Below are 15,115 nucleotides of genomic sequence, written 5' to 3' on the forward strand. Positions count from 1 at the left end.
AGCATATCATCTTCAGTGGCTACACAAGTTTAGAAATCACCAAGTAAATCAACATGTTAGTGGTGTGGGTGATGAGAGAGTGTGGGTAAATCTATGGAAATTAGATGTTCCTGCGAAGATTAAGATTTTTGCCTGGAGGGTAGTGCATGGTCTTATCCCATGTCATGGTATTCTGGCAAATCGACATATCGGAAACGTTGGGAGTTGTCGAGTATGTCAAGAAGGTTGTGAAGATATTAAACATATAATGTTCCTCTGTAATAGAGCAAAGGAAATATGGGACCTGCTTGGATTGTCTAATGAGATACAGAAGATGGTGCAGGCCGATCGGTCAGGTTCAGTAGTGGTGGCAGAAATTATCAAGGGTTCAAAGAGGGTAGAGAATTTGAATCATATTGGTCTAGCTGAACTAATACTTACTGCTGGATGGTATATGTGGTGGGAGCGCAGGAAGCTGACACATGGTGAGACTGTCCAAAAACCGGCAAGATCGGCAGTGGCAATTGCGACGCTAGCAAGCAACTACCAAAGTGCAGCGAGGAAGACTTCCAAGGTGAGAGTGGGTTGGTCGAAGCCCCCGGAGAACTATTTGATGCTAAATGTGGATGCAAGCTATAATCAGGAACGAAGCACCGGGAGTACGGGGGCGGTCATTAGGGATTCAAATGGGCAGTTCATAGCTGCGGCGGCTAGATATTTTGAGCATGTGCTAGATGCACCGATGGCCGAGGCTTTGGCTCTCAGGGAAGGATTGGGATTAGCGAGCCAAATTGCATGCAACTGGTTAATGGTCCAGACAGATTGCATCGAAGTGGTGGAGACTATGAAACAGCAAGGAATGTCTGCAACCGCTAGTGGCCCAATTTATGAAGAATGTGTCCAATGGTGGCAAGACTTTGGATCAATTTCTATTGATCATGTTCATCGAGAAGCCAATTCAGTAGCTCATGAAATAGCTAGGGAAGCAATGGCATCGAAATCATCATGTAATTAGGTCGATGAACCCCCTAGTTTTATTCTAGAAGCTTTGGTTAATGATGTAACCCTGTTTGGAGATTAATAAAATACGCCAAATGGCTTCCCTCAAAAAAAAACACCCACGCACGGGGTGGCTGCCACCCCCGTTGTCTACTTGTTATCCTAGTCAATAGCCATATAGTGGCGAAGCTCATCATCTGGAGCAACAGCGGTGGTGACCCGGCAATGGGCAAATGCTTGTGCCTGGGCCGCTCCTGTAGCTTGTTTGGCACACCTTAACTTCACCAGGAAAGTTGTTTTGTTAGAAAATAGTTTCATGAGGTGAAGCTAAGCTATTTTAAAAAAAATGTTTAGTAAAATAGCTTCACCAACTACTCCATGCATAGATGAGAAAGCGAAATGAGGGAGATAGCTGCAATAAGCTATTTTTTCAGCTTCATCCTCACTCATGTCTTTGTGAGAGGAGAAGAAAAACAATTTCGCCTATGAAACTGTTTTAGAAATAAGTGTTTGATAAAAAAAACAGCTCACCCAGTCATTCTTAAGAACACTTGCCCCCCCCCCCCCCCCCTCCCTCTTACCGCGGCTGCTGGCACGGAGTTAGTGAGGGCTTCTTCCTCGAGTCCTGTCATGATCGTGCACTCGACAAAAGAGTTTTACAAGCGGCATTGCCCTTCTTCACTCACGCGATATTGCTGGATTGGGCTTTCGCCCATTGTCCAAGATTCCCCACTGCTGCCCCCCGTGGGAGTCCAGGCCGTGTCTTAGTCCTAGTGTGGCTGATCATGCAAAAAGACTGTTGTGAGTTATACCAAACAAGCTCTATAATATATTTCGAAGAAAAATTTTGCTCCGGTGGTCTTCTCACAAAAGATTGCATGAATCTTCAAATTGGTAATTATTTAAATTAGTTTCGTGATGGGTAATGTATGGGCCTAGCCCTACCAATACCCAATCCAAGTACAGCCCCAGCCCACCTTGATTTGATAATTCAAAACCCAGATGGTCCATTGCGTTTTTCCGTTCGCCGGCGTGCTTTGTGCGTACGGACTGCATCCTGTGGATTGAAGGTGCCGCCGTCGGCACCCAGCGGCAGAGCGTCCTCTGCCACGCCTCAGCCCTGCCACGGCATCTATTATAATCACCTTCCTTGCGCTGACAGTCAACAGACCGTCATCGCCCATGGGGTAGCCCCCTGCAGCATCTCTAGTTGCTTCGCTCCCCTCCACAAAATAGGCTACATCGTCAGATGCTTTGTTTCAATTTTTTGTTTCAGAGTTCAGCTGCTCAAAAGTTGCAATGAGTTACTGAATTAATTTGTAGGCTCCCTCCATGGACCGACAAGGTGAGTTGATGGAGGTCATGCAGATGTTTAACACTACTAATGCCATTAGCAACTTTGTCGCATGGGTTCTGAGCTTCATTCTGCTTCAGGGTTCCTGTCGCATTCACAAAGTTCTAAAGTTGATTCAGTTTTATAGTTGGTGCAAGGAACATTATAAGACAGAAGAAAAACTCCGAATCGTTCTAAGCATGAATAGAAGATATTGTCTCTGCTTATGTTGGACAAGTTGTTTAAAATTAAAGTGATTCAACAGTAATTTTCAAACATCAATATGATCCATCCAAACTGTATGACAATCTTCGTCTTCCTCCTTAAGAAGGATCGCACAATCAAAAGTGGAATCATGTAGAAGTGTTACCACCCTCCCAATGCATATGGCATCGAGAGCTTCTGCCCTTGTGTTAATGGTGCTCCAAAATCCTAAGATTTCTAACCATACGGTGAAGTGGTATGGGATGCAGTGCGACGGGAGAGGCTACAGCATGGGGGAGGTGCCGCCGCCGGCACCGTCCGTACTCCGTTCGCATGATGGGAGGAAGACGCGACTGAACAAACAGGCGCTTGCATCTTGCGGTAACTGGATCGTAAGATCCACAAATATCGGCATGGACTAGGGTTGGACTGGATTGGACATCGGTAGGGCTGGGCCCAAACTAGACCCATGACGAAATTAATTATAATTAATTATCTGGTTACTTTAAGATTTGTGCAAATATTTTGAAGAGGACCACTGGAGCATTACTCAAGAAGAAAGGATCGCTAGTAATGGATGGTGAAGGCTCTAGCGCTTAGAGGTGCTGCTACGCTAGACGGATCGGACGGCTTTGATTTTAGGATCAAATAGTGCTGGTGACGTAGCCTAACAGCTTGAACCTTAAACCCAGTGGCAGACCTAGGGCCTGGCAACCCTGGACGCCTGCCCAGACTCCAGTGCTAGCGCAAGCTTAAGGTATTCATCACATCATGTTCTATTGCAAGCTTAAAATAAGTGATCTCAAATAGAGCTTTGCCGAGCGCTGGGTCCGCTACTGCTTAAACCCAAGATTCATTATGAGAAGATTGGACTATTCATATTATTTGTGCGACATTTTTTTTAGAAAGAAGGATCCTCCCCACCTTTTCTGTTACCAAAAGCCAAAAAAAAGTTTAAAGTTTAGGCGTATAGGCACGCCCGCCAAAAACATAGTCTTAAGCCCTCAGCTCGGACATATCCTCCTAACTACCGTCATTACACAGCTCATCAGGCCAACCCAAAGTAATTAGGAGTTTAGTATTAGCTAAATTGTTGCCCACACTTATATAGTTTTTGTTACAGTTTAAGTCGTATGGAACGTGGTACGGAAACATGGTACGTGATACGATACACTCCAAAATAGCGGAACAATCCTCCAGCCTCGACTCGTCCCTTCAAGTAATAGAACGCGTACCACTTAAATCGGAACGTGCAGGGGACAAATTGATTGGTCCATAGAGTCTAGACTCGTTTGACAGTGTAACATTTGGAGTTCAAATCCTTGCAACATCTACTTTTTTGCTAATTATTTCTTTTTTGTTTTATTTATTGGGGCGTTGCATGGCAATCATCCATCACTAAAGCCCGTTCAGTGTTCAGGACTCTAGGCAAACTTACAGGAACTCGCTGCCGCCCTGTGACCCCGTCCAGGCTTCTTCCCGCTCTCCGTCCTTGCTGCTTGCTTGCTTCTTCCCTAGTTTCTCGCTCTCTGCGTTGCGGCGGAGTTCTTGTGGCAAGCAGCAAGGACGGGTTGATATCTGTGGGTGTTCCTAACTCGTCTGGGTTATGTTCCACTGAATTTTGAGAGGGTGTTCCATCATGTTCCCGTTCCGCGAATCGGAACGATGTTCCCGGAACTTGGACTTTCCTGGCTGCTAGGCGCCGGCGCCGTCCATCGCATGATGGGAGGAAAACGCGACTGAACAAACAGGCGCTTGGATCTCGCGGTAACTGGATCGTAAGATCCACAAATATCGGCCTGGACTAGGGTTGGACTGGATTGGACATCGGTAGGGCTGGGCCCAAACTAGACCCATGACGAAATTAATTATAATTAATTATCTGGTTGTTTTAAGATTTGTGCAAACTTTTTGAGGAGGACCACTGGAGCATTACTCAAGAAGAAAGGATCACTAGTAATGGATGGTGACGGCTCTAGCGCTTAGAGGTGCTGCCACGCTAGACGGATCGGACGACTTTGATTTTAGGATCAAATAGCGCTGGTGACGTAGCCTAACAGCTTGAACCTTAAACCTAGTGGCAGACCTAGGGCCTGGCAACCCTGGACGCCTGCCCAGACTCCGGTGCTAGCGCAACCTTAAGGTATTCATCGCATCATGCTCTATTGTAAACTTAAAATAAGTGATCTCAAATAGAGCTTTGCCGAGCGCTGGGTCCGCTACTGCTTAAACCCAAGATTCATTATGAGAAGATTGGACTATTCATATTATTTGTACAACATTTTTTTTAGAAAGAAGGATCCTCCCCACCTTTTTTTGTTACCAAAAGCCAAAAAATGTTTAAAGTTTAGGCATATAGGCACGCCCACCAAGAACATAGTCTTAAGCCCTCAGCTCGGACATATCCTCCTGACTACTGTCATTACACAGCTCATCAGGCCAACGCAAAGTAATTAGGAGTTTAGTGTTAGCTAAATTGTTGCCCACACTTATATAATTTTTGTTACAGTTTAAGTCTTGCATTAGTCAGGCTAGGGGCATGGCGTGATCGACGTCATACTTGATCACGACATAGCTCGGCTCATTCGGTCACACCATGTCATGGTGTGCACGCGCACATAGTGGGCACCGCAGCCAAACGGAGTAGCGCACTTTGTGCGGCATGGCGTGGGGAGTCTATGTATAAATACATCAATGAAACTACGTTTTGCAGCGCCAAAGATCCACTTTTCTCGCATGTGTTTGTTGTGTGTGTTTTCATCTACTCGTGCTCTCGCCACGGTCGCCGCGCCACCGCCAGCGTCCACGTTCCAAGCTCACAACTGCGCTCGGCTCGAACATTTAGGACCGAAGGCTAAACACCTCATAGTTCCAACCATGATGATATACTGGTCACGTCCGGCATCCACTGCAGTTGAGGTGTCAAGCTTGCCCTGGCCTCCAGCTGTTGTGGGAACTCCTCCACATGCAGTCCAGCGTTCGGGTTGAGCAGCGGCAACCATCTTCTCACCAACCTGGCAATCCTCATCAGCACTCTTCTCATACTTGTCCATGTAACAACCTGAAAACACATTTCATTCCTTCGTTTCCAGAATGACCAAAGAACTGATGAAGATATAACGTTCATAAGTTTGTGGCGTTTTGCCACCCCAAACCGACCAATCGATTCAAAATTGTCCCCCATATTTTGCCTCAGCAATACACAAACAACCTGCCAGACATATCTAGCCACACAACACTCAAAGCACCCACCTAACACCCATACGGGCTGCTTGTACTGTCCAAAGCACTCCTTTCCAAAAAAAAGAGATGCTCCAACCGTTGGACAGCACAGGACATTAGGATCATCAGTTTTATACTTGAAATCTACAATGTTTTTTTCCAAATAGCATTAGAGTTCAGATGATATCTGAAGATCCATGCACCTAACAGTGCCAAATTCAGACTTCTCATATTAGGGATTCCTAGACCACCAACTTCTTTTTTCCTGGAAGACCAGTTGCAAGCTAGCTAGATGATACTTATGATGATCTACACTGTCATTCCTTAAGAAGTGGCCCGTTTGAGAATTGATCATGTCAATAGCCCACCCACAGAGAGCAAATAAATAGGAATGCTTGCTAAGCAAGCTTTAACGTAAGCCTCCCTGCATAAGATAGCAAAATTATATGTACAACATCCATTACAAAATTACACGACCCTTACATAGACATAATACAATAAAATCAAAATAAAATGAAATCACAACACTTTAGCTTTACATTGCAGGGACACTAACAAGGTCAAACATTTCGTATGTTGTACTGAATAGGACAGAAACAATGATGTTGTCAAACTTCTATCTACCAGCAGGGCATGTTAATTTCGTGTAGTTGCTATACATTGCTACCTCCTCTGGAAGTTGAGCTTCATGATGGCAAAGCCAAACAAGGAAGCAAAGAAGATGGTGAACGCCATGACCACCGCGGCCACCACGCCCAACCAGCTGTGCTTGAAGCCGAAGTAGTTCTCCACGAACACATTCACGGGGACACCATTGTCCATGGGCATCGTGATGTCCCCGAATTGAGACACAACAAGCCCATACAACGTCCACGCCACAGGGCACGCCCAACAGTACCACTTCCACCATATTGGGACTTTCTGAGCATGTTGTCATGCCAAAAAGGGAAATGAGTTCCACTAGCTACAAAATTAAATTTGTAGACGTGGGCAATTGATGGGGATGGAGCAATAGCGGGACTTACCGGCCGAGGGATAATGAATCCAGAGAAGAGGTTCCAAATGCCATAGAATGCCGAGGAGACGATAGACGCGACATGGTAGCTCGGCGTCAAGCCCACAGCCATCATGCCATAGAATGTGAAATAGAGAAAGGTGAAGTACATGAAGAAGAGGTACCAGAAGAATTTGGCAACTGTCCATTCAAACCCAATCATCGAGTACACTATGATCCCGTATACGGTGGCCTGAGTCAGAGTGTATGGGAGTTCAATGGTAACCTATATATATATGCAACATAAGTTTTAGTGAAGTCATTAGTGGTCTCTCATCGGTAGAAGATACTATATATCACGAGTTTATGAGAGCCGCTCACCTGTCCAAATGCATATGGCAGAGCTGAGTACATGCCAGCAGCTCTTTCACGGTAAAACACAGTTCGCTCCACTGAGACTACTGGCTGGACAGATGTAGCATTCAAGACACCAATGAACATCACTGCAGCATACATGGACCCCATGGCGTTGAATAAATCTTGTGATTGACCCCTGGTAGGTAAAGAATCAAAAGGATGAGATTCTTTACTTTTTCTTTGAGATGTTCACACACTAGATAGGTGCAATGTGGTAGATACTTACATTTTACCACCAAGGTCCCAGAAGATGGTGCCAAAGATAAGTGCTATGATAGTTGTGAAAAATAGCCTAACAGCATTATAAGCAGGGTTCCTCCAATATGACAAGTTCTGCTTCCACAAGCAAGCAAGGCATTGCATGAAGAAAGACTGAGAGTACTGGTTACGGAAATGAAGGTCAGTTGAGCCTACTGATGGTTCGCTTAACTCTTGTATCAAGGCCTTGTTCCTCCTGAAGAATATAATATTATAATCACGGTTATCATGATGTAGCAATGATGTGGCAAGAAGAAAATTTCAGGAAAGTAGACACTGGTTATGAACTTATCATGCATACCATTCTATTAAAAAAGTGTTCAGAGTGATAGCAAAGTTGAAAAGAAATCTCCAAGATGCAAAAATGACTCAAATATTTTCCTCGCCAATAATAACACTAACAATTTCACACTTTTATAAGACGTGTAACAGTTTCTCAAAAAAAAAAGAATAAGTGCAAAACAAGTTCAAAACATACAAGCCTACTCCCTCTGTTTCTTTTTAACTGTCACCATGGTATTCATGTCGGCCAAAACTTTCTTATATTTGACTAGGTTTGTAGAAAATATTAGTAACATTTGTATCTTCAAATAAGTAAATTATGAAAATAGATTTAAGGATCTATCTAACGATACTAATTATATACCATAAATGTTAATACTTTCTTATACATATTTGGTTAAAGTTGAGGATGTTTGACTTCATGAAAAGTGAGAACGACAGTTAAAAAGGTACGAAGGGAGTAGTCATCAAAATGGTACTCTATTGAACATGTGTACATGCGCTTATAAGAATGAATGTGCATATATGTATATGATTGTCTCTGTTTGTACTAGGTTCTCTAAAAAAGGGTTGTATATGTACAAGGAAATTATATTTCAAACTAAAAGCAAAATGACGTAAGTATGTTTGAACTTTTGATGTTTTTTCAATTTATTCAAAACTAAATTCAGAATGCAATATAAGAAATCTGACCTCTAGCTCCAACCTATAACATTTTAAACTTTACAAAATCCAATTAGATTAAAATGCTCTCCCCCTAGTCCTGAGTACACTAGTTAGACCAGTGAAGTCCGAGAATCATGAAATCCCCATCACTGGTCCAGGTTCAAATGCTTTTGCCATCTGTATTAGATCACATGCTATAGCACAGATATTTGTTACAAGCTGCAATTGTCTTCGAGGGAACAAACTAGAGGTTAAAGTTTCAGTACTAACTACAAAAAATTTGTGAACTGGTCATAAATCAGCTGGATAGGTTTTGTGTGGTGGAACTTGCCCATCCGGATTCAAGTCCTCGACTTGACATGAGTGCTCTCATTTTTTATATTTATTTCAGGATTTAACAACGCTATGTTTTTAGTGGTAGGCGATGTCCCGGTCGATAGCGAGACACCTGTGATGACTTCGTGAATTTCAAGATCTGCCAGCGCAGTCCTTCAAAGGTGCTCATAGGGGTAGGGTTTAAGTACGTGTGTTCATAGGGGTGAGTGTGCATGCGTGTTGTGGACGTCTGCGTTGTGCCGTGTAATTATAAAAAAAAAACAAAGAATTTGTAAGTTCAGAGAGTATTTAAATGACACCGCAATTCTAGGGTAGATTAGACCCAATATTTTAAGGGTTAATAAAGACATCCGACATAGATTTTGCTCATCAGGGAAGCAGGCTTCTAGTGATGTAGTTTAAACCAAAGACCACATAGGGCAATAGGAAAACGGGGATGAAGTGAATAAGAGGGTTGCAAGTTACTCACTGATATAATTCAGATTTCTTGTACAGGTCACTAAAATCAACACCTAGTATCTCTTCTTGTGAGATTGTTGTTACTTCTAACATCCATGTTGCTGGATTGTAGCCATCTTTAATTTTCTTGACTCCGTGAATTCCCTATACAATATGAGCAATACAATGTAATCACCAAACTGAAACAATAAAGTCAACCAATTTTATTTAAAAAAAGTTATTGCAATACTAATATCATGACACCTCAAAATACTTAATCAGCTCGGAAGAATGATGGCCTAGTGGACCAACATAGATCTCCTCTCCTCCTCGCTTCATAAGAAAAAGCTGCAACAATTCATCAAACACCTTAGGCTTTCCAACGTTGTTTCATATCATATTTATAAGACCAACCACTATCAATTAGATTTCAAAATCAGCCTAGTTACCCAGATGAAAAGTAATGGTAAGAAGAAATCATAGGAAAGTACAAAGATCCACCATAAATTCACCTCATCGAAGGCTTCAAATATGTCAATGCTAGGCTGATGAATCGTGCAGACTACAGTTCTACCTGTATCAACAGTATTCCTCACTGTTCTCATAACAATTGCAGCTGCTCGGGCATCAAGACCAGAGGTTGGCTCATCCATGAAAATGATTGAGGGATTTGCAACCAGCTCCACAGCAATGGTCAATCTTTTCCTCTGCTCAGTTGACAGACCATTCACACCAGGAAGACCAACCAAAGCATTTCTCAATGGCTTGAGCTCCACAAGCTCCATGACCTCCTCAATGAACATCTGCGTGCATAAAGGTAAGCAATGATGTCTAATATATCAAGTATAGATAGAGATTGCAAGTTAATCATCTATTCTGTTTGGCTGACCTTTCTGGTGTTTAAATCTACATCACTAGGAAGGCGGAGCCACGCTGAGAAAACAAGTGACTCATAGACTGTCACCTGTGGCGAGTGGATATCATTTTGCTCACAATATCCTGATACACGTGCAAAGGTCTCTTGTTTCTTTGGGTATCCTGAAATGCTAATATTTCCTTCAATGTAACCACTGGTCTTTCTCCCAGCCAACACATCCATTAGAGTTGTCTTGCCAGCACCACTAACGCCCATCAGTGCGGTCAGCACTCCTGGTCTAAAAGATCCACTAACACATTTGAGGAGCTCTAACCGGTCCCCGACTACATCATGTGTTTTCATCTCCTGAATTTGGGTTTGATCAAAAGATTACTTTGTCTGATTGTTAATTGATCACTATTGATGCTATACAGAAATAATTTCAATAATTACCTGGGGCATGTCAACAAAGTACTTGATGTTACTAAAAGTCAGTGAAAGTGGGGCAAATGGAAGAACCATACCCCTTTGCATAGTACCAGAATGATTTTCAATAGTTGCTGAATCGGATCTAGTGATGTCGACTGCTGCTAGATAGCTACTTCCTGGTGGCAAGTTATCTTCAGCCACAACATTACCATTGAGGTTTGCATACTTCTCATTCAGTTCTTCTTCAGATATCGATGGATGGGACTTGCCATATGCTGTAAACTCAAAATAAACCAATTTAAGGTATTTTCAAATGCAAGAACCAAGAGCAAACTAGTCCTAGGGGAACTCACGCTTCAGGTACGCTAGGGCAAGCGTAAAGAGACAATTGAAGAGCATGACAAATCCAAGCAATGCGCCTAAGCCGATCCAATACCACTTTGCTTCTGGGAAGACTCCACGGGACTTAAGGGATTGCACACCTAGGGTCTCATAAGACACGGAGCTATTCAAAATTTTGTCCCAGCTGTGCCCTAGCATCTCATTTACGGAGATAGCATTCTGCGCATACATCAATGGGGAGATCCAGTAGCCCCATATCCACCACTTCTTCACTTTATCTGCCAATTCACAAAGAAAGAAGCAGTCACCTTTTGAAAAGAGGAGCAATAAATAATAAAAGTATGAAAAAACAGTGATATTATTCTCTTCGTTTTTTTAAAAAAATGGTGAGGTTGTACCTCTTACTAGGATAAATCCACCCAACACCATAAATATTAGTAGCATGAATGATCCAAAGACATTTGCAACAATCATGTTCCTTGCTGCCCCACCAACAAATCGGAATAGTGATGCTGCCATCTGATTGAGTGCTAACAAAAGGAGATATTGTTTGAAGAACCTAGCATTCCATAAGGACGGTAAGTAAAGCTCTATGATGAATATTTGGTTAACAAGCTAGCCTTAATCTCTCATTGATCAGTCTCACCTGCCTACATTTGGGTCAATCCCGATGACATAGTATGCCATGAAAACAAACCCACCAACCTCAACAAAAGATATTGGGATCTTGAGGATCCATGTGGGTATTGTGTAGGCCCATGCCGGAAAGAAGAGGAGATCTCTCTGCTTGAAGAACACTGGTAGCTTAATGATGGTGAGTGCAAGCTCAGACAATCCATTGAACATGATCATGATCACTGCAAAGAAGAGTGCTCCCAAGTAGATACCACCATCAGTCACCGAGTCACGGTGCATCTTGGTACGAAAGAAGAGAGTCATTGCAATTATGGACACCGTCATCAACTGACATATCAACACACCAAGAAGTTAGGCATTGTAATTAATTATGGTGCACACCATGTTACTATTTTGGAATAGAGTTTCTAATGACCTGCAAAGTTCTGAAGATGTAGACAAAGGAATTCCTCTTCATAAGCAACATTTCTCGATCGATGTTTGCTTTAAACAGCTCCCAGGCACTGACACCATACTTTGAGGTGGTCAGAGCAGCAGGATGGTTTTTGCTTTTGTCGAAAGGAATGGCTAGCTCATTTGCAATGGCTCTCCCAACATGGAAACACTGGAATGCAGTTGCAAATTCCTTAACCGAAACATATCGGTATGGCTTGTCATGCCACACCCAGTATTGCTTTTGATCTTTCCTAGAAGTCACCTGCTCAACGAGCCCATGAAGATTGTTACAAGAATCAAAGGATATGATTGACACTATATTTCAGAACAAAAAATGTGTTTGTTTACTTACTTCTTGCAAAAAGTCAGCCACACCCTTCCTCTCAGGACACTTGAACCCAAGAGACAAGAAGAATTCAAGCACGCTTTCTCGGGGCCCCTGATACACAATCTGCCCGTCCGAGAGGAGTATGATGTCATCAAAAAGATCATATGTCTCGGGTGCAGGCTGTAACAAGGAGATGAGAGCTGTGCCACCGAGGATGTGGATTGCCTGTCTAAGCGACTTTATAATCTGGAACGTAGTGGAGCTGTCAAGCCCAGTCGAAATTTCATCCATGAATAGTGCATTGGCCGGACCAACAAGCATCTCTCCTACAGTACAGGATTGTAGCGCCAGTCACAACATTTTTCACTGACAGTGACATGTTCTGAATTGAAATTAATATATTTTGACAGAGAGTCAAGTATATATGTAAGAGAAAGTTCAACACACTGTTGGTCAGTAGAAGATGAGCAAGTAAATTGAAAACTTAGAGCCGATACGCCACATAAGCTAGAAGTGACCATGGTAAAGGTTACCCATACTAAAATTAGGTATGTCTCTACCTGTTGTGACACGCTTCCGTTGTCCACCAGAGATGCCCCTCAACATGTCATCTCCCACCATCGTGTCAGCACATATTTCTAATCCTAATATCTGCAATAACAAATGTATAAATGTTGAATAATGAACAAGAAAACTTTGGTAGCTCAATCTGAAACCACCCATGGTTGTAAGTCAAATACCTTCAATATATAGTCAGAGATCACATTAGCTTCCTGTCCTCGCATTGCACAAGCCTGAAAAAGATTAGCAGAAAAGTAAGCTATGTCCTTAGCTACTGTGTAAGTTATCATAAAAAATAGAGCCAAAGTCATAAGATATTCTTGATTTATCTAAGATTGTAAAGCCATGCCTTCATGAATGCATCGATATCAGCATCAGGCTTGATATTTCCCACCTTCTCCCGCCTTGAAAGCTCAGTCAACATATCTGCCAACATAACAAGAACTTGATAAATACATCAATTACATAGGCCAATCCTGCAGAATCTGCAAGCAGCAGAAATGAACGCAAACCCTTGTGAGTAATTGTTCAGAGTCATACCAAAGCGAGTGCCAACACCTTGACAACGTGCAGAGAATTCTAGCGTCTCTCTAACAGTCATCTCTCCGATATGAAGGTCGTGCTGGCTGATATATGCGGCTGTCCTCTCCGGCACAAACTCATCCATTTCATGCCCATTGTAGGTCACTTTGCCTGAAACCTGCCCATCATTTGACCCAATTATTACCCAATGTCGTATGTACCGAAGGTGACTGTGAACCGTTGTATTTATACATGAAGAATGGTGCAATACTTTAGGCGTTGCCCCTCCAAAAGCTGTCCTAGTTGTTGACTGATTATTTTGTGCTAAGTTGACGTGTGTGTGCTAATTAATATGAAAAAAGTCTGCAGGAACCTTTAATTATGGCAAACTTAACGTGATTGATTATGTATACTGAGTAAAACACTAAAACTAGAGTGAATTTAGTTTTACAAACCTTGAGGTCTTTGTCGAGCCTCCCGGCCAAGGCGAGCAGCAAGGTGGTTTTCCCTGACCCGGGCGGACCTAACAGCAGAGTCATTCTGCAAACGCAACGAGCGCGTCAGGCAAGATATCATACCACCACCGAGAATAACACCCAACAGCAACCAAGATAACTTTTTTGAGATCCAAAAGTTGAGATTACCTGCGGGGCTTGACGATGCCGCTGACGTCGTGCAGGATAGGCATCGCCTGCTTGCGGCTGCGGCGCACGTGCAGCGCGTTGGCGACCTCCTCGAGCTTGTTGGTGATGGAGTTGAGGACGGTGGGGAGCCCGCTGGTGCCGACGCGCACGTCCGCCTCCGCCCTTAGGTGCTTGAACCGCACCTCGATCGTGGGCATGTCGATCCCCACCCTGCACGAACAAGGAGGGCAAATCGTCACATCTTAAAACACATCCTATCTGAGCTGTCAGCTATGTGTGTCCAGTCCAGTGTCCACTGTCCAGTCCACTCCAGTAGCACGCACCGTTCGACGCGTTCCTTGAGCTTGAGCAGGAAGCGCTCGTTGTCCTCGTCGGCGACGCGCACGAGGCGCTCCAGGAGGGCGCGCCTCTCCCGCGGGCCGAGGCCGAGCACGTCCACCACCTGCGTGGCGGCATCCCCGCCGCCGTGGCCGTGGCCGTCTCCGTTGCCGCCGAGCGGGAGGATGGCGCGGCGGACGCGGTCGCAGGTGGGCAGCCTCTCGAGCGCGGCCCACCGCAGCGCCTCCTCGTCGTCCTCCTCCATCCGCGAGGAGGAGCGCGAGAACGCGTCGGGCGCGCGCCACCACGCGGAGGAGCCCGACCTGGAGCCGCCGCTGTCGCGGCGCATGCTCGCCACCTTCTGGAGCTCCGCCGCCGCGTCCATACCCGCCGCGGCGCTACCCACCGCCCCCCGCCCCCGCAACTCCGCGACGCAGCCCGCGCAGCCGAGACGGAACCCCCCGTGTGGCTGGTGTGGCCTGGATTTCGCGAAGTTTTCCGGCTGATGTGTGCGCGGAATGGGACTGCGACGACGCCGAGGCAGTTGGGGAGAGCAGAGGACGGGGCGGGTTTTTGTAGGCAGCGGTAACGGGAAGGGAAGGGAAGGGAGCCAGGGAGGCCAGCGGCATGGCGCGCGCTCCGCGCTGCGTTGCGCTGCCCGTGCCAGGGCCAGGGGTACGCGCGACGTTCACAAGCCGTGGGCCGGGTGGACCTGGTTGATTTCGGGCACGCCGCACGCTTCGTCAAAATCGCAACCCGTTTCCTACTGTGCGCCGCTTGTGTGCGACACTGCGACTCGCGCTGCCGCTTCCAGCAGAACACCTGTACGACTGTACTACTCAGCAGTGCAAATGCCGTATTCCTACCCTAGAGTCTGCGCATGGCAGCTGGGCCTGCAGTTTCGGGCCACGGAAAG

At 44.8% G+C, this 15,115-nt stretch overlaps 1 protein-coding gene across 1 annotated transcript; it reads right to left on the reverse strand.

Moving 5' to 3' along the window:
- Window positions 6,163-14,584, reverse strand: LOC8054360 (ABC transporter G family member 35). The gene is made up of 21 exons (XM_002458090.2): window positions 14,205-14,584; window positions 13,882-14,091; window positions 13,693-13,777; window positions 13,256-13,415; window positions 13,065-13,141; window positions 12,895-12,948; window positions 12,715-12,805; window positions 12,179-12,480; window positions 11,807-12,088; window positions 11,402-11,718; window positions 11,154-11,314; window positions 10,767-11,033; window positions 10,438-10,688; window positions 10,018-10,350; window positions 9,641-9,931; window positions 9,393-9,476; window positions 9,160-9,293; window positions 7,375-7,602; window positions 7,113-7,284; window positions 6,763-7,017; window positions 6,163-6,658 (listed from the first exon to the last, which is right to left on the reverse strand). Exons 1-21 carry the CDS (start codon window positions 14,582-14,584, stop codon window positions 6,401-6,403), a joined length of 4,392 nt encoding a protein of 1,463 aa, XP_002458135.1. The 3' UTR covers window positions 6,163-6,400.

The sequence above is a fragment of the Sorghum bicolor genome, chromosome 3 (genome assembly GCF_000003195.3).
Source record: "Sorghum bicolor cultivar BTx623 chromosome 3, Sorghum_bicolor_NCBIv3, whole genome shotgun sequence".
Classification (NCBI taxonomy): Eukaryota; Viridiplantae; Streptophyta; class Magnoliopsida; order Poales; family Poaceae; genus Sorghum; species Sorghum bicolor.